Below are 27,761 nucleotides of genomic sequence, written 5' to 3'. Positions count from 1 at the left end.
ATTTCTCACAGTTGATGAGCAATAAAATGACGGATTGCTCTCGGTGAAGCCGATGATTCGCGATCACTTTGTACAGCCCAGTTGCGTCTACTAGGTGTCGCACGTGAAGGCTGAAACTTCACGTATCTTTGAAATATTTCTACCACTAACGGCACACTTTCACTGTAGGATTCTGCAACTGCAGCGTGGGGTGGCGTAGGGTCAACTTAGGCTCGCTGGAGGTTGAAATGGACGAGAGGAACCAAGGTCTTGGCCAAGACCCGATCTCCCACGTCGTGACAGCACAGCTCTCAAACACAGAATGCCCGCCATGGGCGGGCATCTCACGCTAGCGGCGTTTTGGCGCGAGAAATCCAGGCAGCGGCTCCTTTGGCGCCAGGCGCTCGACCAATCGACGCCTGGGAGGCCTATAGCGGAGACGTGCCGCTACCAATGAGGTGGGAGCCGGCTGGTGACGTCACGTCACCGGCAAGAGGAAACGTTAGGTACTTGAGTGGGTCCCTCTACCCTCCTCTTTCTCTCTCTCCTTCCTACTGTTGCCATGGCCAAAGTTACAGAATTCAGGGGAAACCTGGAACTATTCACTGAGAATACCTGCGACAACGAGAGTTACTTCATTGGAATGCTGAAGGCATCCTCTTTTGAAAGAGATTTCACCCTTCTATCTCCACTGACAGGGAAGATAAGCTTTTTTGCACCTCTGTGCACATCTCTGACATTTTTCTAAGGCCAAAATATCATCTTTCTGCTACTTCCTAATAGATGTAAGCTAGCTGAGAAGGGGGTCAAAATCCAACTTCTCGCAGTTTTCTTTACTGAAACTAACAGGTAAGTCATAAACTTTACAATTGACCTGAAGGGTAAACAGCATGGCCGCAGCCGCTATGTTAGAGACTAAACTATCTACATTATTTGCATTACATCCCATTAGTCCAACTTACACTGGGAAAACTCAACATGATTGGCCTTAATCCGCCATCAACGTATTTAACAAATCTAGATTCCTGGTAGCATCTCTCTGGTTCCAATAGATCAATATTACTATTAATCAGTACTTCCCATTTTCTTAGACTTGGTTATCTCGATTCCAACCTCAGGTCCTGGCGATTAAGGCGCTACAGCACCCACTCACCATTGGTTATTCCATGTGTGTTTCTTTACATATAACTACACTTCACTTATACATAAATGCATTTAAGTTCTTCCTACACACATAGAATATAAGATAAGATACTACAATGAGGCAACACCTAACATCTTTATTCCTCTGAATTCTACTTCGACTTATAATAGAAAGTTACGAGTTCGTTATTCTTATAACTGGGAATAACAGATTCGTAACAATGGCGTGATGCTTTCCCCTGATAACGCCCCTCCCTTCATAAGGAATATGGAGAAGTTTAGCGCTAGAGTTATTGATCTCACTCTTTGTGTCATACAAATAATACATACACGATACATAAATGATGCATATGTATTATTTTTTTCAGAATGATACATAGAGACGATAGTACTTAAGTCTTCGTTGCTTAAGGTCTTATGATACATAGAGATAAGACCTTCATAAAGTCATCATCTACATAACTACTGAACCATCTCTCATAGTTCTCTGACACGCCCAGCATGAGATTTAGAACTGCAGAGATATTTAGACACTTAAAGCACTATATACTGAATCTTTCGATAGGTCAAATGGGCTGTAGGTTGGAACGTTTTGGCCAGGTAGAACAATTGCATTTTTTACGGAGTCAGATAGCGAGAAAAGGCCGGATTATTAACCAACCTTTCCCCTTTGCTAATCTGTCCTCAGAGAGAATGTACCCCTAAAAGTAATCATTTAAAAACCACTACGTAATTAGTGTTATTATTTTCTCCCTATCCATGGTTAGGTTAGGTTTCATTACAGCTGCTTACGTTAATACAGTACATTTATCTCACATATGCGAAATATGAAAACCGAAAACTATTTGAGTATCCCATAGCACTTCATTTACAGAAAACCAAATTCTTCAGACCGTTTCAAAGAAAACGAGTTAAGCATCGATATTTTATATTTTAAACCAACGAGTTATAATACAATGAAGTTATAACGAGAATATTCTCTGTTTAGGACAAAGGATCACTTGCCAGTTTACATGTAGACTATTATTGGAATCACAATATGCTTTCAGACCATCACAAGTATCTAGATAACTAGATCCAGATCAAAGTATTTAGATCCAATTGATATGAGAATAGGTTTGGTATCTCATGGTAATCTCTTTACCCAAAGGAAGGGCTCCCCTCTCACTTAATACACTACAGAAGTAACACTATCAACACCAACGTAAGAATTACAGCAGTCTATTGAAATTAAATTTCAACACTACTATTCAAAAGTAGTCTATCACAAATTTTACACTGACTACTAAATACGTGGTTTTGTTACATAACTTCATTCCCAGTCAGGTGTATGTTGTAACTTTAATTTTACTGCAGATGTTTCAAATTAAATGTTTAATTGTAAAAACTTTATTCAGTTAAACAGTTAACACTTTATATAGTAATAGGCAGTAAATGCCTCCCAGGCAGGGGTCTTTCCTGTAGCCATACTTATTTATGTAACAGAAACACATCTCAATCTTAAGACCCACCATATTGCAGGTGTGGTCGGGGACCGGGCCGCGGACACCTTGACCCCCGGAACCACCGCAAGGTAATCCACCTTAGTGTCCCAACACATGCGTATAATTACGAGTAGTTCATAGTTTCGTATAATGAATACTATAGAATGATTCATTATACGAAACTATGAACAAAGGCGTCAATTATTTTCACCGTGAATTCCCTGGGGGATGCGCGTTGCTGGGGTCAGGTCTCTACACGAGACTTCTGGAACCTTCTGGATAATTCTTACAACAAACCTAGTTTGTTACAATCAGAAACAAAGTGGAAGTTAATATGATTTACACAATCTGAACTGCTAAAGTTCCAATACCTATTGTCAAGCAAGATACAAATTTCTAACATCATCAGGAGGAGTTTTGCTCAGTGTCCAGCAGAGAGAGAACCTCGATTCAAAATCTGCATACCACTTTTGTGTTCATCCACCTCACGATGTATTCAACCAGTTCACGATACGTTCAGCAATATTTCCATGAAGTTATTCACGCGACCTCGACAACCTGCACTTGGTCTTATCATAAACTCCAAAATTAAGATTCAAAATCAATCCTCCAATTCTAAATATGTGTTATATTATACGCAGATTCATACTGACATGGCTTGAAATGTACAGCAACACAGAGGGCAATATTGACCAGCATCAAGTCCACTAGTATCATCAGCTTATTGAGACACATTTAAATTCATGGCGGTTCGGTCGGTACCGTATGCGCTTTAGCGTCCAGGGCTGGGGATCGAACCCCTTGTATACCTCACATTCTCGTGGTTTCATTGAGCACCATTAGATAGCCATCAGAGGAAAGAAAATACAACATAATTAAAAAATAAACTTTTATTATTTGGTTTAATTACATGTGTGAAAGGATGACAGTTTAACAACAACAGATGAAGGGGGAGTTCCCAAGGGACAGCTCCTGTCTCCTGGGGTATTGTGGAGGAGGAGCTGGGTTGCTCGACGCTTTACCTTCCGTACATTCCACCTCCTCCTCCTCCAATTCCAATACCTCCACCATGGCCTCCACCTAATCCTCCACCTAATCCTCCACCTAGGCCTCCACCTAATCCTCCACCTAATCCTCCTAATGGGGCCGAGTAGCTGGTGCCAAGAGGAGCTCCTATGCCTTTTGTAATCGATGTAATAGATCCACCACCTAGAAGTCCTCCTTTGCCTCCAAATCCGCCTCCTCCAAATCCACCTCCTCCAAATCCACCTCCTCCAAATCCACCTCCTCCAAATCCACCACCACCAAATCCGCCACCTCCAATTCCGGGAGCAGAGTAGCTATCAGAAATTACTCCACCTCCTCCATGACCAATTCCACCTCCTCCAATTCCACCACCACCAAATCCACCGCCTCCAATACCACCGTCTAATAATCCGCCGTCCCCAAATCCACCTCCTCCAAATCCGCCACCTCCAATTCCGGGAGCAGAGTAGCTATCAGAAATTACTCCACCTCCTCCATGACCAATTCCACCTCCTCCAATTCCACCACCACCAAATCCACCGCCTCCAATACCACCGTCTAATAATCCGCCGTCTCCAAATCCACCTCCTCCAAATCCGCCACCTCCAATACCGGGAGCAGAGTAGCTATCAGAAATTCCTCCACCTCCTCCATGACCAATTCCACCTCCAAATCCGCCTCCTCCAATTCCACCACCACCAAATCCACCGCCTCCAATACCACCGTCTATTACTCCACCACCTCCAAATCCACCACCTCCAATACCAGGAGCGGAATAGCTATCAGAAATTACTCCACCACCTCCGTGACCTCCTCCAAATCCGCCTCCTCCAATTCCACCTCCAAATCCGCCTCCTCCAAATCCACCTCCGCCAATCGCTCCTTTGCCACCTCCAAATCCATCATCAAATCCTCCTATTCCTCCTATAGCTGGAGCAGAATAGCTTGTTCCAATAGATCCAATTCCTCCGCCTCCAATTCCAATGTCTCCAACACCTCCTCCAATTCCTCCGCCTCCAAATCCTCCACCTCCAAATCCTCCACCAATAGCAGGAGCAGAGTAGCTGGTTCCAATGGATCCAAGACCTCCAAGGCCACCTCCACCTATGCCGCCGCCTCCGAAGCCGCCGCCGCCTCCGAAGCCGCCGCCTCCAAAGCCACCGCCGCCTCCTCCAAAGCCTCCGCCTCCCTTGACGCCAACGCCCCCGATGGAAACGCCTGGGCTGGGTCCGTAGTCAGCGAGGCTGGAGCCTACTAGCAGGGCTAGCTGAAGCCCCAAGATGGTTCCTCTCTGTAACACAAATAGCAAGGTGAAAATATATACATATATATATATACAAACTTCGTCTGGTCTTACGAACACCGCGTCCGCTTAAATTGTTACGTCACAAAAAATGATGTTCTGAGTTGCTTGAAACTCGGGTAATTTATTTGATGACTAATGCATAGATAAATGTGAAGTTTTATGGGCCGGTATGGTTGATTTATAGTACATCGTACTTTGTCCTTTGGGGATTTTGACACCGAAATGAGATGTTTTACTCAAGAGGATAAAGTGTCGTAAAGAGTTTTCAATACTCAAGTTGTCTGGTGGAAAACATGAGTTTAACTTGTGATATATGAGACCTAATACAAGACTTGAGGTAGAAACCTAATACAACACTTCAGGTAGAAGTATAATATAATACTTGAGGTAGAAATCTAATACAGAACTCGAGGTACAAACCTAATACAACATAACCTAGAAACCAAATACAACACTTCAGGTATGAAATGAGAACTAATGAAATATTATGCTGCCAATTATCAAATAACGAGACACCTAGTTAAAAATGTATTTGTCAAATCTAGGACAATATGAGTGAAAGATGGCGACCTGTTCTCATGCTATGTTCATTCTACCCAGCGGCCGACCCCAAAGACGCATTTATTAATTTCAACAAGCTGCTCATTCAAAATAGCAATTTTCTCATATATAAAGTAATGATATTATATTAGCATATTGTGCATTTAGACGTGGGTAACGTTGTGGGTTTTAGGTTCATTGGGCAAATATTTGTATTTGTCAACGTGGGTGTAGCCTATCCGGAGGCCAGGCTTGTTAAAGCGGCATCCGAGCCTCTCGAGACACATTCATAAGTGTCAACGTATTGCATATTAAAATAGGTTTGTTCTCATTTATATTTTAATATTATTATATATTAAAGTTCTGTGTAGAGTAAGGCGCAGTTAGGTTATGTTTGATGTTTAGGTTCTGTTGGTGATTATTTGTGTTTGAATTACGTGGGTGAAGCATTTACAGAGTTGTGGTTCGAACACAGGTCATCAGCGAAGCACTGTTCGAAAAATGTTCGAACGTCATCAGCTGTGCAGCCCGTCCTCCAAACAAAGATCCAAAAGTGATTCCATGCACCCGCCAAACCCCCCAGCAGTTCATGAATGAAAACGGTTTACACACGACTCACAACTGATGACGTTTGAACACTTCCGGAACAAGTGCTTCACTGACGACTTGTGTTCGAACCACAACGCTGTAAATGCTTCACCCACGTACTACAAATACAAATAATCGCCAACAGAACCTAAACACCTAACCTGACCTATCCCTATACGTATCCACAATATGCTAATATATTATAATATTAATTTATATTTGAGAAAATTTCAGTTTTGAATGAACAGCATGTAAAAATTTATGAATGCGTCTGTGGGGTCGACCGCTGGATGGAATGGACTTGAGTCAAGGTTGGGGTGCAGCTGTGAGTCGTGTGTAAAAAGCTTTTCAATTAAAAACAGAAGGGAAAAGGGGGGGGGGGGGTTGGCGGCTGCATAGAATCACTTTTGACCTTTGTGAAGCCGGTTCGATAATAGGCTGTTTTTTGAGCGTGTTTGAACTTTAATGCGTTCGAAGCAATTCTCACTTTCAGTGTCAAGGTAATTAATCAGTGGCATGCATTAGGCAGCGATGTGGTGGAGACAGAAAGTCTCCACATAAACAGTTGCAAGTGTAGATATGATAGTGCCCAATAGGTTCAGGAATCTGTACACAAATTGAGAGGCGGGACCAAAGAGCCGAAGCTCAACCCCTACAAGCACAACAAAGTGAGTACTTCCGAACTGCCATGTTGACATTTCCTCAATGAATATAACAAAAATGCATAATAATGTTATATTTGCTGGAATAAAACACTTAAAACACTTTCCACTGTATGATAGCTACATCTCAACGGGTCACTGTCCATTGGATACTATCCACGGGTCACTGTCCATTGGATACTATCCACGGGTCACTGTCCATTGGATACTATCCACGAGTTACTATCCATTGGATACTATCCACGAGTTACTATCCACTGGATACTATCCATGGGATACTATCCATTGGATAGTATCCACGAGGTTCTATCATAAACAGTAATACTAAACATTTGGTGTTATCGTTGAACGTTATGATATCTATTGGGTACTAACGATAACTAGTTAAGGCCTTCAGGTCATGAATGAGTATATATTGATATAGATAATTGTTATCTAAAATATAACAAACTGGACGTCCATAAACACTAGTTAAACCTTCATGAAATACAACCAAAAAAATGGATTAGTTCTGAGCGGGAGACTGGATAATATTTCTGGATAATATCCAAAATATAAACAATGCAATATAGCACGTTGCTTTAGTTACTGGTTTAACAACTGGGCGCTATACACAGCGGTATGGAGATAAACAGCTGCGATATCTTATTAAAATGCACAATACAAGCCTTTGGGGGTATCGTTCCAGCGACCGGCTGAGAGTGTAGTAGCCACCGAGGAACTGTGCGTGTGTATAGCGGTATGAAAGGGAGGTTTGAGGAGCTTACCATGTTCCCTTGTGGATGTGTAAACCTGTTCTTGCCTTGGCGGCGTGTGGGGCTCGGCTTATATACCCACGTCCCGGCACCCGACTGCTCGCTGACCTGGTGTCGCTCTCTCTTGCACCCGTTATTAGGGGGGTTTGATGGCATTGTTTTACCTTCTCAAAGTTTGTCGTTGGGTGTGTTTGTTTGGGGGGGGAGGGGTGTTTGTTTGGGTGTGTGTGTGGGGGGGGTGTTTGTTTGGGGGTGTGTGTGGGGGGTGGGGTGTTTGGGTGTGTGTGTGTGGGGGGGGGTTTGGGTGTGTGTGTGTGTGTGTGTGTATGTGTGTGTGGGGGGTGTTTGTTTGGGTGTGTGTGTGGGGGGGGGTGTGGTGTGTGTGTGGGGGGGGGTGTGGGTGTGTGTGTGGGGGTGTGTGTGTGTGGGGGGGGGGGGTGTGGGTGTGGGTGTGTGTGTGTGTGTTTTGTGTACTCACCAAGTTGTACTCACCTAGTTGTGCTTGCGGGGGTTGAGCTCTGGCTCTTTGGTCCCGCCTCTCAACTGTCAATCAACTGGTGTACAGGTTCCTGAGCCTACTGGGCTCTATCATATCTACATTATAAACTGTGTATGGAGTCAGCCTCCAGCACATCACTGCCTAATGCATTCCATCCGTTAACTACTCTGACACTGAAAAAGTTCTTTCTAACGTCCCTGTGGCTCATTTGGGTACTCAGTCTCCACCTGTGTCCCCTTGTTCGCATACCACCCGTGTTAGACAGTTTATCCTTATCTACCCTGTTAACTCTTCTGGGAATTTTGTAGGTAGTGATCATGTCTCCCCTTACTCTTCATTCTTCCAGTGTCGTGAGGTGTATTTCACTCAGCTTTTCCTCGTAACTCATGCCTCTTAGTTCTGGGACTAGTCTAGTGGCATACTTCTGATCTTTTTCCAGCTCCGTCTTGTGCTTGACAAGGTACAGGCTCCATGCTGGGGCCGCATACTCTAGGATTGGTCTTGTATATGTGTGTGTGTATATGTGTGTATATATGTGTGTGTGTTTTGTGTAAGTAGTTTTGCGTTTGTATGTATGTGTGTTTGTATGTGTTTTCAGGGTCTTTGTATAGATATACATCAAAGCGTGCCCAAACGTTTCTTACTGCTGCTCGTTTTCACTTGAGAAACTCTCAGAAATCGCATACAATTTTCACTTGCATGACTTGATAGAGTCCTGTGCGAATCATTCCTTCGCCAGCTATTGAAAATCTTTAACAAAATACATTTTATCCTTTACTTTGTTGTAAATAAGTTCTCTTCTGGTTCTTCAGTGTTTAAACTTTGCAATGTTCTTCACTAACGAAGTCAAGACGATTGTTTGCAATTAAGTAGTTAATCCTAATATAATCCTATCGTCCTGAAGTAGTTAATCCTAATATAATCCTATCGTCCTGAAGTAGTTAATCCTAATATAATCCTATCGTCCTGAAGTAGTTAATCCTAATATAATCCTATCGTCCTGAAGTAGTTAATCCTAATATAATCCTATCGTATTTAACCCTGTCGTATTTAAATCCTAAAGTATCCTTCAGGAACAAGACTGCGTTATAAGTATTTACAATGTACAGGTAAATGTACATGTATAGTGTACTAAAGGTCATGTACAGTGTACTAATAGTTATGTGCTGTGTACTAAAGGCCATGTACAGTGTACTAATGGTTATGTGCAGTGTACTAAAAGCCATGTACAGTGTACTAATGGTTATGTGCAGTGTACTAAAGGTCATGTACAGTGTACTAATGGTTATGTGCTGTGTACTAAAGGTCATGTACACTGTACATGGCCTTTAGTACATGACCTTTAGTACACTGTACTAAAGGTCATGTACAGTGTACTAAAGGCCCTGTACAGTGTGCTAAAGGCCCTGTACAGTGTACTAAACGTCATGTACAGTGTACTAAACGTCATGTACAGTGTACTAAAGGCCCTGTACAGTGTACTAAAGGTCATGTACAGTGTACTAAAGGTCATGTACAGTGTACTAAAGGCCATGTACAGTGTACTAAAGGTCATGTACAGTGCACTAAAGGCCATGTACAGTGTACTAAAGGTCATGTACCCACAGAACACAACAAAGTTTCATGGGGTGATATTCGCTCAATGGACCATTTTCTCATCTTTCTTCAGCTATTCCCATGGAACAAAATGCCAATCTTAGCCCGAGGGCTTAGCGACAGGTTCTTTGAAAACGAGTCACGGGAATCGGACGCTTCAGTTGAAGATATAAAAGTGAGGGGGAAGGTGAGTGTGATGGCGAAAACAGGTTTAGACAGAGCCCCGTCAACACGCCAAGACACAGCAGCCAAGATACAGTAGCCAGGATGCAGTAGCCAGGATACAGGAGCCAGGGATATAGTAGCCAATATACAGCAGCCAGGATACAGTAGCCAAGATACAGCAGCTAAGATATGACAGCCAAGATATAGCAGCCAAGATACAGTAGCCAAGATACAGAAGCCAGGATGCAGTAGCCAGGATACAGGAGCCAGGGATATAGTAGCCAATATACAGCAGCCAGGATACAGTAGCCAAGATATAGCAGCCAAGATACAGCAGCCAGGATACAGTAGCCAAGATACAGCATCCAGGATACAGTAGCCAGGATACAGTAGCCAGGATACAGTAGCCAGGATACAGTAGCCAGGATACAGTAGCCAGGATACAGCAGCCAAGATACAGCAGCCAGGATACAGTAGCCAGGATACAGTAGCCAGGATACAGTAGCCAGGATACAGTAGCCAGGATACAGTAGCTAGGATACAGCCGCCAGGATACACTGATACACTGTCTCTAGTTCCACTGTCACTCTGCTCCTTGTCTCTATGTTAATCTTTCAGGACTGAAACAGATCTTATAAGGAGCATATTTAACATAGTGTATAATTAGTACAAAGTGTAATATAGTGCTACTCGTATATCTTCTTGTTCCCCCTCTTTGTTGCACAGACGAATCTTGCTGTTGTGGGGCTTTGAATACTGGTTTGAATTAGTGGCTTTGTAGAGGTTGGTTTGAGAGGAGGGAGTTAGTGGCTTTGGAGAGGAGAGTTGAGGTATTGGAGGGGAGGTTGTAGGAGGCAACACTGGATTTTGTGGAGGCGGAGGCTTTGATGGAGGTGTCGTGGGTGGTGGAGGCGTCGTGGCTGGTGCAGGCGTCGTGGGTGGTGGAGGCGTCGTGGCTGGTGGAGGTGGAGGCTTTGATGGAGGTGTCGTGGGTGGTGGAGGCGTCGTGGCTGGTGGAGGTGGAGGCTTTGATGGAGGTGTCGTGGGTGGTGGAGGCGTCGTGGGTGGTGGAGGCGTCGTGGCTGGTGGAGGCGTCGTGGCTGGTGGAAGAGCCAATATGTACAGAAAGTATATAGAGACTACTCAACTACTCCTCTATGTTACTATAGCGATCAAAGACTAACCCTGAACAAGTAACTAGTCAACTGTCACAACACTCCCACACACACATACACACACACACACATACACACACACACACACACACATACACACACACACACACACACACATACATACATACACACACATACGCACACACACATACACACACACACACACACCACAACACACCCACACCCCACAACACACACCCACAACACACACACACACCCCACAACACACACACACACCCCACAACACACACACACACCCCACAACACACACACACCCCACAACACACACACACACCCCACAACACATACACCCCCACACCCCACAACACACACACCCCACAACACACACACCCCCTCAACACACCCACAACACACCCACAACACACACACACCCCACAATACACCCACAACACATACACCCCCACACCCCACAACACACCAACACCCCACAATACACACACCCCACAACACACACACACCCACAACACACCCACAACACATACACCCCCACACCCCACAACACACCCACACCCCACAATACACACACCCCACAACACACACACCCCCACAACACGCCCACAACACATACACCCCCACACCCCACAACACACACACCCCACAACACACACACCCCACAACACACACACCCCACAACACACCCACAACACACCCAAAACACATACACACCCACACACCCCACACCACACACACCCCACAACACACCCACACACCCCACAACACACACACCCCACAACACACACACCCCCACAACACACCCACACACCCCACAACACACACACCCCCCACACCCCACAACACGCCCACAACACACACACCCCCCACAACACACCCACACCACACCCACAACACATACACCCCCCACACCCCACAACACACCCACACCCCCAAACACACACACACCCACCCCACACCACACACACCCCTACAAACACATAACCAATATATATATGCACAAAACCATAACATAAATTTTCTATCAATTCTCCTAATCATTTCACGACCTGTGTCCTATTTATTGAGAAGTCAAACTGCCTCTCAAAACCTGATTTAATAAAATTAAAAAAAATTTGTCGAACAAAAGAAAATAAAGTTGTGTGAATGTTTTGTATAGGTGGAAGCCAACATGAGAAGGTGAATATAGTTAAATAAAAACCATTGGGTTTGAGAGCGAAAGTATTCGTACTTTGGTGATCTTTAAACACGTAATGTCTGTAGAGCGGAAGTAGGTTTTCAGTGTAAATCGTTCTGTGTATAAATATTTCCGGTGAAAGTGCCGCAAAATGTCCAGTATATTAGTCGTATTTTTCTCGCTATCTTGCTATCTTTCTCTGTTTTTATTTTTTTTACACGGGTGGGAACAGGAGGGTGGGAAATATCAAGGGGAAAGCGCCAAGCCATTATTCGACTATATGGCACTTGGAATGGGTCAGAATAAGGATTTGGGATTGGACGGGGGGATGGAATGGTGCCCAACCACTTGTGGTAACAGAAGCGGACACGTTTTAGCTTCTGTTAACAGGCTGAGAGCTTTCTCTTCCCATAGCTCATGGTAAGGGCGCCTGACATCTGGGTAGACAGCGCTTCGGATTCGTAGTCCTGAGGTTCTGGGTTCGATCCCCGGTGGAGGCGGAGATAAATGGGCAAAATGTTTCTTTCACCCTGATGCCCCTATTACCTAGTAGTAAATAGGTACCTGGGAGTTAGACAGCTACGACGGGCTGCTTTCTGGAGGTGGAGGCCTGGTCGAGGACCGGGCCGCGGGGACACTAAGCCCCGAAATCATCTCAAGATAACCTCTAGATCTAATGTATAATATATATAAATATATATCAACCTATGTTGTACCTAATAGCCACAACGCACTACTTGGCCTACTATGCAAAGCCCAGTTTGCCTAATAAGCCAAGTTTTCCTAAAGTTATATATTTTTTTTAAATTATAATGAAATGTAAAATCTTTCCATTATATTATATATAATTTAATTTGTTTCAATTTGAGTTAAAACTAACAAAAATACGACCAAACCTAACCTAAACTTACATAACCTAACCTAACCTAACCTAACCTAACCTAACCTAACCTAACCTAAACTTACATAACTAAGTCAGTAATTCATATTCTTAATATAATATTATACTATTAATTCAAATAAACCAATTGGAATTTTTGTTTTTAAAATAACGAAAATCACTCTGCCTATTAGGCAAATCGGGCCTTGCCTAGTAAGCCATGCAGGGCATCCCGGCTCAGCACCAGCCGCTTCAGGTTAATTCAGCCTGAAGTGTGTCAGTGTTGAGGAATTTTTTGTTGTCTTCTAACTTATGAATGTCGTCCAGAACCATTTCGATTTCAAGAAGTTTTGACACTTTTTTGGTTTTGACAAGAACTGGCAGGTTAGACCAAGATTCAACAGTGTTGACCAGACCACACACTAGAAGGTGAAGGGACGACGACGTTTCGGTCCGTCCTGGACCATTCTCAAGTCGATTGTCCATTCGCAATCGACTTGAGAATGGTCCAGGACGGACCGAAACGTCGTCGTCGTCCCTTCACCTTCTAGTGTGTGGTCTGGTCAACATACTTTAGCCACGTTATTGTGACCTGCAAGATTCAACAGGTTATGAATAAACCTCACAACTTACGATCTTACTCAGGACCAACGAGACCTCTTGAATCTTGGTCTAAACTGCCAGTTTTTGTCAAAACCAAAAAAGCATAAAACCGCTTTGAAATCGAAATGCTTCTGGACGATATCCATAAGTTAGAAGACAGCAAAAAAGTCATCACCACTGACACACTTCAGGCTGAACTACTAGCAGAAGCGGGGAAAAACGAGGAACATACTCATCTACAATCTTAACTCCACGACTCAAAGAAGCAGCAAAACAACTAACAAATCTGGAAGATGTAACACTAAGAAAAGCCGACAAGACAGCAGCATATGTATTGATTCCTACCCAAGAATACATGAACAAAGTTAGCGACATTCTTAGTGATGACACCAAATTTCAACGAATCACGAGGAACCCTGTGGAAGACCTTAGACTCAAAGTGAACAAAACAATTACTGCAATCAACGCAAAGAGAGGTAGTGAACAAATCCACAAGGGCCGTGACGAGGATTCGAACCTGCGTCCTGGAGGTTCCATTCGAATGAATGATTCGAATCAATTCGAATCATTCATATATTCGAATCCTCGTCACGGCCCTTGTGGATTTGTTCATTTGATGCATGACGTTAGTGTGATCTCTGTGTGTGAAAGAGAGGTAGTGTTCACTTCGCTAAACTCCAAGGTGATTATGGCTTAGGATATGCCTATGGCAATGTTAAGACACACAAACTAGGTAACCCACTATGCCCAATAATCAGCTAAATACCAACTCCAACCTATCATCTGGCAAAAAGGCTTAACTGCTCAACATGCTACGCCTGATTTGCCTTTTTCTTACTTCCCCCTACCCCCCTTCATGTCTTATTCTTGACCCATTTGTCGTCTACTTGTCTTCACCTGGCCCCTTAATGGTATAAATCTAACACGCCATGTATTTTCATATCACTTGAGAATGAACCATGTAGGTTCGAAACGTTGGGTAAATTTTAAAATAAGTGTAATACATTCTACAGTTCTACAGTTTATATTTCTGTTTCTTCACCTCGAACGAAGATGACACTTAGAGAACTCCTCTTCCAATTAAACCAAGATGCTAGAACACTAGTCAGAGGGATAGAAGCCCTAAACAAGAAAATAATCAATACAGAATATGCTGTCATATTCAATGAAACTTGTATAAATGAAAACTTGCTATATATATATATATATATATATATATATATATATATATATATATATATATATATATATATATATATATATATATATATATATATATATATGTATGTAGCTGTCTTTCCTTTAGACATATATTATTGAGTGTGACTGAACGGATGAGATCAGATCTAGGGCGAATCTTGGCTATTTTCCTTACATTTGTCTTCACTTAAGAACGGACTTGGACAATTATCTCCCTAAAATTTAATGTTTATAGTCTTGTTCGGGCTGACACTAAGAGTTGCAGTTCGTTAACTCAAGTTAACATTATCAAAGACCGTTAACGATATTTATCACTTAGCAATAGACCAAATAAAACTGTTAAAATAAACTTTTTACAGCTGATTTTTCAACTTCATTCTCAAGTGAAAAAAAAATATAATTTTTCTTCCGTTCGCCAAGCAGTCAATGAACATATTTACTACTTGGTGAACGGTGGCATGAGGTGAAAGGAAACACTGCCAAATCGTTGATACTCCGGCTAGACTTCGAACCCTGAACCTACGTCTGAGAATCGAAGTCTCTCGCTCGGTCCACTTTTCCATTACCAAAAAAGAGGACATCTTTAAAGATACGTCAAATTCTGTCCCAAATTCGATTCTCGTTGAAGAACAAGAATTTCTTAGAATTTTGTATTAATAAAGAAGTTTCCTGAATATACAGGCGATGAGTCACAATAACGTAGCTGAAGTATGTTGACCAGACCACACACTAGAAGTTGAAGGGACGACGACGTTTCGGTCCGTCCTGGACCATTCTCAAGTCGATTGTGTGAGACCACACAATCGACTTGAGAATGGTCCAGGACGGACCGAAACGTCGTCGTCCCTTCAACTTCTAGTGTGTGGTCTGGTCAACTTCCTCAATATAGTCATAAGGCACCACCTGGTACCCAAGTAGCCAGCTAGGTAAGGAAGACATGTCTCGGGGTGTCATAAAGTCGTCATTGCAGACCAGTGAATGGGTTGCATCACTGCAAGGCTTTGCAAAGCTAACAATAAGATGCTTGTTATTGATGTCTTGTGTCTGGAATTACATTCAGGTGATTATTGAGACGTTGAGCTTGTCTCAACTACTAGAACGAGAATAAACAAGGGGTGGTGAGACCAGGACCAGGGGTACACACAAGGGGACCAGGACCAGGGGTACACACTAGGGGACCAGGACCAGGGGTACACACAAGGGGACCAGGACCAGGGGTACACACAAGGGGTGGGACCAGGACCAGGGGTACACACAAGGGGTGGGACCAGGACCAGGGGTACACACAAGGGGTGGGACCAGGACCAGGGGTACACACAAGGGGTGGGACCAGGACCAGGGGTACACACTAGGGGTGGGACCAGGACCAGGGGTACACACAAGGGGTGGGACCAGGACCAGGGGTACACACAAGGGGTGGGACCAGGACCAGGGGTACACACAAGGGGACCAGGACCAGGGGTACACACTAGGGGACCAGGACCAGGGGTACACACAAGGGGTGGGACCAGTACCAGGGGTACACACTAGGGGACCAGGACCAGGGGTACACACTAGGGGACCAGGACCAGGGGTACACACTAGGGGACCAGGACCAGGGGTACACACAAGGGGTGGGACCAGGACCAGGGGTACACACTAGGGGACCAGGACCAGGGGTACACACAAGGGGACCAGGACCTGGGGTACACACCCCTTGTGTGTGGGGCCTCGTAGGGGCCTCGTAAGGGGCCTCGTAGCCTGGTGGATAGCGCGCAGGACTCGTAATTCTTTGGCGCGGGTTCGATTCCCGCACGAGGCAGAAACAAATGGGCAAAGTTTCTTTCACCCTAAGTGCCCCTGTTACCTAGCAGTAAATAGGTACCTGGGAGTTAGTCAGCTGTCACGGGCTGCTTCCTGGGGTGTGTGTGTGTGTGTGTGTGTGTGGTGTGGAGAAAAAAAAAAAAAAAAAAAAGTAGTTAGTAAACAGTTGATTGACAGTTGAGAGGCGGGCCGAAAGAGCAAAGCTCAACCCCCGTAAAAACACAACTAGTAAACACACTAGAGGACCAGGACCAGGGGTACACACAAGGGGACCAGGACCAGGGGTACACACAAGGGGACCAGGACCAGGGGTACACACAAGAGGACCAGGACCAGGGGTACACACAAGAGGACCAGGACCAGGGGTACACACAAGAGGACCAGGACCAGGGGTACACACAAGAGGACCAGGACCAGGGGTACACACAAGAGGACCAGGACCAGGGGTACACACAAGGGGACCAGGACCAGGGGTACACACTAGGGGACCTGGACCAGGGGTACACACAAGGGGTGGGACCAGGGGGACACACTAGGGGACCAGGACCAGGGGTACACACTAGGGGTGGGACCAGGACCAGGGGTACACACAAGGGGTGGGACCAGGACCAGGGGTACACACAAGGGGTGGGACCAGGACCAGGGGTACACACAAGGGGTGGGACCAGGACCAGGGGTACACACAAGGGGTGGGACCAGGACCAGGGGTACACACAAGGGGTGGGACCAGGACCAGGGGGACACACTAGGGGACCAGGACCAGGGGGACACACAAGGGGACCAGGACCAGGGGGACACACTAGGGATGGTACCAGGACCAGGGGGATACACTAGGGGTGGGACCAGGACCAGGGGGATACACTAGGGGTGGGACCAGGACCAGGGGGACACACAAGGGGACCAGGACCAGGGGGGACACACAAGGGGACCAGGACCAGGGGGACACACTAGGGATGGTACCAGGACCAGGGGGACACACAAGGGGACCAGGGGTACACACTAGGGGACCAGGACCAGGGGGACACACTAGGGGTGAGACCAGGACCAGGGGTACACACTAGGGGTGGGACCAGGACCAGGGGGACACACAAGGGGTGGGACCAGGGCCAGGGGTACACACAAGGGGTGGGACCAGGACCAGGGGGACACACTAGGGGACCAGGACCAGGGGTACACACAAGGGATGGTACCAGGACCAGGGGGACACACAAGGGGACCAGGACCAGGGGGTACACACATAAACAACAAAACACTCAAATATGCCCAAAAAAATCAAAATATAACAAATTTCAGTTCGCGGAATTCAAAAAAACGTAACTTCAGAAATTGTTTAATGATTAAAGGCTTGGCTGAGGAGCTGGAGCTTCCCCTTCGCACCTAGGTGAATACAAACAAGTACCCGAGACCCTTGGACTTCACTTTCACTTAGGAAGGACAAATATGACTCCTACGCTCCCATCTCTTCAACATATTCATCTAAGGTCAACACCATCGAGATGACGCAACTTGTCTACAGTGAAGCTGCTAGATTAGGTTCCAGTGTCTTAAGCTTGATCTGACCGGTTAATTCCATGAAGGACGAGGATTAAATGAACAAATCCACAAGGGCCGTGACGAGGATTCGAACCTGCGTCTGGGAGCATCCCAGACACTGCCTTAATCGACTGAGCTACGACAGGATTCTGTGTGTGACGAGGATTAATCCTGAGGAGAAGTCCTTGCAGTGTGTGGATGAATGGCCATGTACCTGGCGTACATACTAATTAGCGTACCAGGGGTTATACGCAATAAGGCCATGCATACCAAGTAATTAGCGTACCAGAGATTGCATCATGGGGGCCATATCAAGTGATTAGCGTACCACAGGTTGCATCAGACGGTTATAAATTATCTACCAATAATCAAGCAATTGATTATTGGTAGGATTATATAACTTAATCTTATATAACTGAAATTATATTTGGATTATATAACTTAGATCCATATTTTGATAGATCAATTAAAAGGGCGATTTGAGTAGGATCATTGATGCACTTTTGTCTCACTAATTCATTGTTAATATTTACTATCTTATACTATTATTATCCACGTGTGGGGTCTATTGGCACAACTATTATTTTATGGGCCCATAAACCATTAGTGGGTATAAATAGGAGCTGCCTCGTATGGGGCCAATGGGTCTTCTGCAGTTCTTACGCTGCTCTTATTTATTTCCACTTAATTCTCATTCATTTTTCATTGTACCTCACCTCACTTCACCTCTCTCTTGCCTATATATTTGTCCAATACTTGACTTGTAAATCATTTCTTCTGAAGATGTATTAATATACGAAAGTCCTTAAGGAAATTCCTGTTTCAGTTCTTCCTCCGTGGTCTGACACTGCCATATATATATATATATATATATATATATATATATATATATATATATATATATATATATATATATATATATATATATATATATATGTGTGTGTGTGTGCTAAGCTGTGGGGGACATATGGGGAGAATGCCTTGTATTATCTTAGTAGTTGAAGGTCGAACCTTTCACTCGAGCCTTAGCTAGACACCTCTACATTCTCCCTACTCTGTCCTTCCCACTCTGACCCCTCTCTATCCTTTTTGATATATATATATATATATATATATATATATATATATATATATATATATATATATATATATATATATATATATATATATATATATATATATATATATATATATATATGTCGTACCTAGTAGCCAGAATGCACTTCTCGGCCTACTATGCAAGGCCCGATTTGCCTAATAAGCCAAGTTTTCCTGAATTAATATATTTTCTCAAATTTTCTTCTTCTGAAATGATAAAGCTACCCATTTCATTATGTATGAGGTCAATTTTTTTTTGTTCGAGTTAAAATTAACGTAGATATATGACCGAACCTAACCAACCCTACCTAACCTAACCCATCTTTATAGGTTAGGTTAGGTTAGGTAGCTGAAAAAGTTAGGTTAGGTTAGGTTAGGTAGGTTAGGTAGTCGAAAAACAATTAATTCATGAAAACTTGGCTTATTAGGCAAATTGGGCCTTGCATAGTAGGCTGAGAAGTGCGTTCTGGCTACTAGGTACGACATATATATATATATATATATATATATATATATATATATATATATATATATATATATATATATATATATATATATATATATATATATATATAATATTCAGTACTGTTTACTGGAACAACTATTATAAATAAAAATATTGTGAACATAAAAGTTATCCCTTTAAGTGGCAAAGAAAACCACGACCACAGCTTGCCTTGGGAATATTTGAGGTCGACCAGGTAAATAATGTTTACTACTTCCTACATACACCTACTATTTATATTTTTGGCGTTCAACTATTATGATTTATTTATGTATATAATATTACAAATTATTCTTGTTTAATAATTAAACAATTATTGAAGAACTTTTAAAATTTGTATTAAAAGTCTAGGATTTTTGTAATTAGAAAAAACTATTTATTAATAAAACATATGCTAGATTAAAGTTGTAGGATTATTTTTTTTTTTTAAATTTTTGAGTGAATAATACATTATATTCTTTAGTGCATGTGAGGTTGTTCAGTCGTTAGCAATTAGTGATCGACTGGATACTGTGAACCACGATGCGAGGTCATTCGTTGTCACAAACTAGGGGTCACTGCTTTTTTGTACCCTAGAATTACATTGCATCAAACTTGGGAATATCCAAGTAGCTTACTATTCATCTATTCCATGTATCTACCCCTCTTTCTATCCATCCAACTGTCTTTTATCTATCAATCTATCCATTTATTCAACCATCCATCCACTCACCTGTCTGTACATACACCTATCTATCTATCCTCGTATCAATATATATCCATCCATTTGTGGAGCCATATATCCATCTAGATTTCTATTTATCTATGAATTTAGCATTCTATCCATCTATCTATCCATGGCCCTTCTTATCTTTCTATCAATCTAACTATATTTAATCTATCTCTCCGTCTATCCATCCATTCATACATACAGCCATCTACTTATCTGTCTAACTATATTTCTATCCATCTACATATTTATCCATCTTTCTTCTTACTATCTGTCTCTGTTTCTGAATCTTTATTTCTGACTTTGTGTCTCTATCTCTTTCTATATTTGTCTCTGTGTCTGTCTATCTCTTATAAATAATATAATTGCCTAATGTCTGGGTGGTAGCCAGTGAGATGAGCTCAGTGGTCTGAAATACTAAAAGAAAAGAACAGTTCCCCATTACTTTAAGAAACCGTTGCTTCTGAACCCTTTAACGCTGTTTAAGATTCATCTGTTTTATGCGAGTACGGGAAAATTATGGAAAAGAAAAATTTTCTGTTAATTTTCCCAAGATCGGAGAATAATTGTGCAAATTACTATAAGATATGTTTTGTTTAACTTCATTTCGAAAATATTTAGCTGTCCGACAGTGGCGAAAATCGTCGTGGGAGTCTTAGGTGCCAGTGAAAAGATTTGATCTTTATAAAATCACATATATATATATATATACTCTTGTCTAACAGGTATGATGCATCAATCATTTCTTTCTCCTTTAGAGAATAAAACAGCTGCGTCTGGGGTACAAGGGACAGGATGAACAACTCTGCGGGTTTTCTTCCTCCTAGGGAGTGTTTTATGTGTGCGACGCTGCCCAATATGCTCTCTTAAAAAAAAAGGGCAAACAAGGAAATTGGTGCTAACTGCTAGTCTGGTGTTTGGGGGCGGGGTCGCGGAGGTTATAGTGAGCCGCCAGGTACACACACCTGGGGTGATAGTGAGCCGCCAGGTACACACTCCTGGGGTGATAGTGAGCCTCTACACACACCTGACGTGATAGTGAGCCTCCACACACCTGGGGTGATAGTGAGCCGCCAGGTACACACTCCTGGAGTGATAGTGAGCCTCTACACACACCTGACGTGATAGTGAGCCTCCACACACCTGGGGTGATAGTGAGCCGCCAGGTACACACACCTGGGGTGATAGTGAGCCGCCAGGTACACACTCCTGGGGTGATAGTGAGCCTCTACACACACCTGACGTGATAGTGAGCCTCCACACACCTGACGTGATAGTGAGCCGCCAGGTACACACTCCTGGAGTGATAGTGAGCCTCTACACACACCTGACGTGATAGTGAGCCTCCACACACCTGGGGTAATAGTGAGCCTCCACACACACAGACACCTGGATCATCAACCTGATTGGCTAACCGAGCTCCTCCGTAGCCAATGGCAAAGCTATCTGTGAGATCAACTTGTTGTTGTTGTTGTTTAAAGATTTAGCTATTCAGGACGGAGTGTCCATGTAGCACGGGCTATGGTGAGCCCGTAATTGAGTTTGGTTATACACCTTTTTCCTGTGATATTTAGGTCCAAGTTTAAAATGGAGGAGAGGACTTCTCCTTTTTCCCTGCTTATTTGTCGCTTCTGTTTTATTGCACTGGTTTTAATCTTGTTTTATCAACATTATCTTGGTGGCGGATGTAGATGCAGAATGCTCACTAATGAGTCCCATTCCTCAACAGCTTTTCTAATCATTGTAGTCGCGGTGGAATGTGCGTCTAATGCAGCTGCTGCCGTTGGATTAATGTTGAGTTTGATGCGTTTGAGATCAACTATGCAGCGCTGACCATATACCCTTTCAGAGGTGTGGCGGGCAGGTCACCCCTATGCTCCACACCCCTTGGGTAGCGCCAGACAATGCAAGTAGGACAGGGTCCGGCAAGGTGTGGCACGGTGACTTTCCCTGCCTCGAATGCCGGTCGTGTATGATTCATGGTCTGTGTCAAGACCTTTCTCCACTTCTCTAATTGATTTCGACTGTCACAGCCTTTTATAAACTACTTATTAATCAATTAAGATGCGGCCTGGTCTGTATTAGGTAATCCCAAGTTGATCGTGTTATCTTGAGATGATTTCGGGGCTTACCGTCCCCGCGGCCCGGTCCTCGACCAGGTCTCCACCCCCAGGAAGCAGCCCGTAGCAGCTGTCTAACTCCCAGGTACCTATTTACTGCTAGGTGTACAGGTGCATGAGGGTGAAGGAAACTGTGCCCATTTGTTTCCGCCTCTACCGGGGATCGAACCCGGAACCTCAGGACTATGAATCCGAAGCGCTGTCCACTCACCTGTGGTGGATATGTGTACTGTTTATCGGGGTTTTAGTCACCCCTGTAGCTCTAGACAAACATTGGAACAGTGCACACACCCACCACACCTGTTAGCATGTGTCACACCACACCTGTTAGCATGTGTCACACCACACCTGTTAGCATGTGTCACACCACACCTGTTAGCATGTGTCATGTGTCATATGACAATGTCAGACCACGGAGGAAAAATGAAACAGGAATTTCCTTAAGTACTTTCGTATATTAATACATCTTCAGAAGGAGTATTAATATTAATAATACATCTTCAGACTCCTTCTGAAGATGTATTAATATACGAAAGTACTTAAGGAAATTCCTGTTTCATTTTTCCTCCGTGGTCTGACATTGTCACATTTTTAATCACGTGTTTATTTTCGTGATATACACACACACACACACACACACATATATATATATATATATATATATATATATATATATATATATATATATATATATATATATATATATATATATATATATATATATATATATATATATATATTTATATATATATATATATATGGCCCCCTACCAACTGGGGGCCTCCCAGTTGCCAGGTGTAGATTTCTTTCAAGAAAACACTCTCTAATACCTCCACACACCTCCTCTGTAAACATATAATTTATTATAAAGACTTTATTCCTTTATAAAGGTATAAAGCCTTTATAATAAAGCATAATATATAATAATGTAGCTTATCAAAGGTTCGTAACTCTCTGCAAGGTGTCTGAGGTCTGTTGGAGACTCAGCATATATAATCATATATATATAATCTTCATATATAATCTGCTAATACGATTATATAATAATAAATAATTTAGAACTTCATTTGAATCATCAGAGTGAAAAGATTCCAAGAGAATTCCACATTTATTCTTCATAGATTTAGACTTAAATAATGTTTTAGGTTGATATAAACACTAGGGGAATAGGAATCAGGTTTTATCAAGTTTAATTTCTCCATTTACATATATACATTTTTGTGTTAAATATATATGTAAAAATATAGACTATATCAACAAATGTAAATCTACTGCTATAACAATATATAAGATACAGATATATATAGAATACAGAACTTTGATAATAAGTAAGGAAACTTAATTCATAGTTAATACTTAATTGTTGCCATGTAGTGAAGATTGTGGGTGATTGTGTTGTCATATGGTGAAGATTGTCGGTGATTGTGTTGCCATGTGGGGAAGATTGTGAGTGATTGTGTTGCCATATGGTGAAGATTGTGTTGCCATATGGTGAAGATGTTGAGTGATTGTGTTGCCATGTGGTGAAGATTGTGAGTGATTGTGTTGCCATATGGTGAAGATTGTGAGTGATTGTGTTGCCACGTGGTGAAGATTGTGAGTGATTGTGTTGCCATATGGTGAAGATTGTGAGTGATTGTGTTGCCATATGGTGAAGATTGTGAGTGATTGTGTTGCCATATGGTAAAGATTGTGGGTGATTGTGTTGCCATGTGGTGAAGATTGTGGGTGATTGTGTTGTCATATGGTGAAGATTGTGAGTGATTGTGTTGCCATGTGGTGAAGATTGTGGGTGATTGTGTTGCCATGTGGTGAAGATTGTGGGTGATTGTGTTGCCATGTGGTGATGATTGTGTTGCCATGTGGTGAAGATTGTGGGTGATTGTGTTGCCATGTGGTGAAGATTGTGGGTGATTGTGTTGCCATGTGGTGAAGATTGTGGGTGATTGTGTTGCCATGTGGTGAAGATTGTAGGGTGATTGTGTTGTCATGTGGCAACACTGCAATTATTGTAGCAAATTGTTCAGTAGGCTTTGAAGATATACATGGAGTAACTGGTATACATAGAGTACATAGTATACATGGCGTGCATGAAGTACTCGGAATACAGAGTCAATCCAGATAATACAATACGTACTTATTGGTCAGTGTAATTGATAAAATAAAAGACTAGTGTATACTGTAGTATACATTAGTGTATACTACACTAGTGTATACTAGTGTATACTGTAGTATACATTAGGGTAGCGGAGATGAAGATGGTAAGGCTGAAGGTTTTCTCTCTATACTCCACCTTCCCTCCTGCTTACACTCCAGTCAGGAGAACTCCACGGGCTCACCATAGCCCGTGCTACTTGGAACTTTTTGTCCCAGGTAGCGAATCTTAAACAACAGCAACAGGAGAACTATTGGAAACTAACACAATTCTCGAGTGAGAAAATTATGAAGGGAAAAGGGGCGAATATTGAGGCTAGGCAATTGTGTAGCTCCTGCTGCTGCTGCTGTTACGGTTGCTGTTGCTGCTGCTGATGATGATGGTGCTGTTGTAGCTGCTGCTGCTGCTGTTACTGCTGCTGCTGTTGTTACTGCTGCTGCTGCTGTTACTGCTGCTGCTGTTGTTACTGCTGCTGCTGTTGTTACTGCTGCTGCTGCTGTTACGGTTGCTGTTGCTGCTGCTGATGATGATGGTGCTGTTGTAGCTGCTGCTGCTGTTGTTATTGCTGCTGCTGTTGTTTCTGCTGCTGCGGCTACTGCTGCTGCTGCTGTTACTGCTGCTGCTGTTGTTTCTGCTGCTGCTGTTACTGCTGCAGCTGTTGTTTCTGCTGCTGCTGCTGCTGCTGTTTCTGCTGCTGCTGTTTCTGCTGCTGCTGCTGTTACTGCTGCTGCTGTTGTTTCTGCTGCTGCTGCTGTTTCTGCTGCTGCTGTTGTTTCTGCTGCTGCTGCTGTTTCTGCTGCTGCGGCTACTGCTGCTGCTGCTGTTACTGCTGCTGCTGTTTCTGCTGCTGCTGTTGTTGTTTCTGCTGCTGCTGTTTCTGCTGCTGCGGCTACTGCTGCTGCTGCTGTTACTGCTGCTGCTGCTGTTACTGCTGCTGCTGATCCCGCTGCTGCTGCTGATCCTGCTGCTGATGTCATTGCTTCTACAAAATCAACTTACTGCGCCCTCGACCAGAGCGAGTGCTGCAACTACTTCACAGCAGTGTGCAAGGTTGCAGGAAGCAGTTGCAACAACACACTAAGCTTTCGAACTTGTGCCAAATTGGCATTTATAGATGCAAAAGGCATTTCAAGCCGTTCTATAAAGGTTTGTGTTGAACTAGGGCCTACGACATTGAAGGCCAACTGATGCCAATGCCTTGTGACTGCAGAAGAAGGTAGATAGATAAAGCCATCTATCTACCTCAATTGCATCTACTTTCTCTACCGTCTTGATTCATTTTTGTTGTAGAATCTTGTGTCGCTGTTAGTTTCATCCAGGCAGACTGTCCTCCATTTGGAATTTCTTAAAGAAATGCGTTGCAGTCTTGAACGCAAGATTGCAAATGCGATGCAGTCTTGGACGCAAGCTTGGACGCAAGATTGCAAATGCGATGCAGTTTTGGACGCAAGCTTGGACGCAAGATTGCAAATGCGATGCAGTTTTGGACGCAAGCCTGGTGGTCGTAATAAAATTAGCACTGAGATTACTCAACAAGATTTCGTACAAATATTAATCCAAGGCTTTCTCTAACTCCATATATTATATCTGTGGGAAGTTTGGAGGCAAAATTTCGCACATATAATTACAAAAGTTATAATGTCTATATCTTAGGCAAGATATAAGAATGAAGGTAATTGTAGAAGGCCTATTGGCCCAAACAAGGAAGCTCCTATTGGTCCAGAGAAGGAAGCTCCTATTGGCCCAAGGAAGCTCCTATTGGTCCAGAGAAGGCAGTTCCTATTGGCCCAAGGAAGCTCCTATTGGTCCAGAGAAGGAAGCTCCTATTGGCCCAAGGAAGCTCCTATTGGTCCAGAGAAGGAAGCTCCTATTGGCCCAAGGAAGCTCCTATTGGTCCAGAGAAGGAAGCTCCTATTGGCCCAAGGAAGCTCCTATTGGTCCAGAGAAGGAAGCTCCTATTGGCCCAAGGAAGCTCCTATTGGTCCAGAGAAGGCAGTTCCCATTGGCCCAAGGAAGCTCCTATTGGTCCAGAGAAGGAAGCTCCTATTGGCCCAAGGAAGCTCCTATTGGTCCAGAGAAGGCAGTTCCCATTGGCCCAAGGAAGCTCCTATTGGTCCAGAGAAGGCAGTTCCTATTGGCCCAAGGAAGCTCCTATTGGTCCAGAGAAGGCAGTTCCTATTGGCCCAAGGAAGCTCCTATTGGTCCAGAGAAGGCAGTTCCTATTGACCCAAGGAAGCTCCTATTGGTCCAGAGAAGGAAGCTCCTATTGGCCCAAGGAAGCTCCTATTGGCCCAAGGAAGCTCCTATTGGTCCAGAGAAGGCAGTTCCTATTGGCCCAAGGAAGCTCCTATTGGTCCAAACAAGGCAGCTCCTATTGACCCAAGGAAGCTCCTATTGGTCCAAACAAGGCAGCTCCTATTGGCCCAAGGAAGCTCCTATTGGCGCAAGGAAGCTCCTATTGGTCCAGAGAAGGCAGTTCCTATTGGCCCAAGGAAGCTCCTATTGGTCCAAACAAGGCAGCTCCTATTGGCCCAAGGAAGCTCCTATTGGTCCAAACAAGGCAGCTCCTATATATAATTATACTTTCAAACAAGTAGAATAACAATTGAGAGCATAAATACTAATATATAAGATTTGCTTGTAACAATCACTTTACGTCATCCAATAATATATAAAATATTGTCAGAAAAACATGATCATAGGTGAATATGATTGTGGCGAGACTGCACTAGCCCCTTCATACCACAAAAGTAAAGGCACTACGGGCTCACCATAGCCCGTGCTACTTGGAACTTTTTGTTCCAGGTAGCGAATTTTTAACAACAACAACTTCATACCACATATGTTGTCTCCTGGTAGCCACATAGCGTAGTCTCCATGTGGTAATAGCAGGGTGCCTAGACTCCTGGTAGCAATGGTGCCAATACTCTGGCACTCACAGAGGGCGCGTTAATGGTGCCTTTGTAGCGTTACCAAACATGTCGTTGTCTGCGATATAACGTCATATAACGTTATATGTACACTGATACATATCTACACTGACCACCACCTCTTGTGGTGGGTTCCTCCCGTGGATATGCTGCCAGC

The 27,761-nt window shown here is 43.5% G+C and overlaps 2 protein-coding genes across 2 annotated transcripts in view; both read right to left on the bottom strand.

Moving 5' to 3' along the window:
• Positions 1 to 1,599: 1,599 nt before the first annotated feature.
• Positions 1,600 to 7,639, bottom strand: LOC138355270 (shematrin-like protein 2). The gene is made up of 3 exons (XM_069310137.1): positions 7,496 to 7,639; positions 3,629 to 4,923; positions 1,600 to 1,636 (listed from the first exon to the last, which is right to left on the bottom strand). Exons 1-3 carry the CDS (start codon positions 7,637 to 7,639, stop codon positions 1,600 to 1,602), a joined length of 1,476 nt encoding a protein of 491 aa, XP_069166238.1.
• Positions 7,640 to 10,509: 2,870 nt separating this feature from the next.
• LOC138355261 (uncharacterized PE-PGRS family protein PE_PGRS54-like) overlaps positions 10,510 to 27,761 on the bottom strand; it is a 41,593-nt gene continuing 24,341 nt past the window's right edge. Inside the window, exons 6-7 of the mRNA XM_069310128.1 lie at positions 27,614 to 27,662; positions 10,510 to 10,843 (exon numbers count right to left, since the gene is read on the bottom strand). Coding sequence (XP_069166229.1) covers positions 10,510 to 10,843; positions 27,614 to 27,662 — 383 coding nt within the window. The remainder of the gene's footprint in view (positions 10,844 to 27,613; positions 27,663 to 27,761) is intronic.

This window comes from Procambarus clarkii, chromosome 6 (assembly GCF_040958095.1).
Source record: "Procambarus clarkii isolate CNS0578487 chromosome 6, FALCON_Pclarkii_2.0, whole genome shotgun sequence".
NCBI classification, from domain to species: Eukaryota; Metazoa; Arthropoda; class Malacostraca; order Decapoda; family Cambaridae; genus Procambarus; species Procambarus clarkii.
Note: the sequence above shows the minus strand (reverse complement) of the source record. Positions and strands in the feature narration are given on the sequence as shown.

What these genes read in the sequence shown, in the direction of transcription:
- LOC138355270 (XM_069310137.1), bottom strand. Translation starts at nt 7,639, where the DNA reads ATGCCATCAAACCCCCCTAATAACGGGTGCAAGAGAGAGCGACACCAG. An exon ending in CACATCCACAAGGGAACATG is followed by an intron (nt 4,924 to 7,495) that starts GTAAGCTCCTCA and finishes TTTGTGTTACAG; the next exon opens with AGAGGAACCATCTTGGGGCT. An exon ending in GGAGGTGGAATGTACGGAAG is followed by an intron (nt 1,637 to 3,628) that starts GTAAAGCGTCGA and finishes ATATCTCTGCAG; the next exon opens with TTCTAAATCTCATGCTGGGC.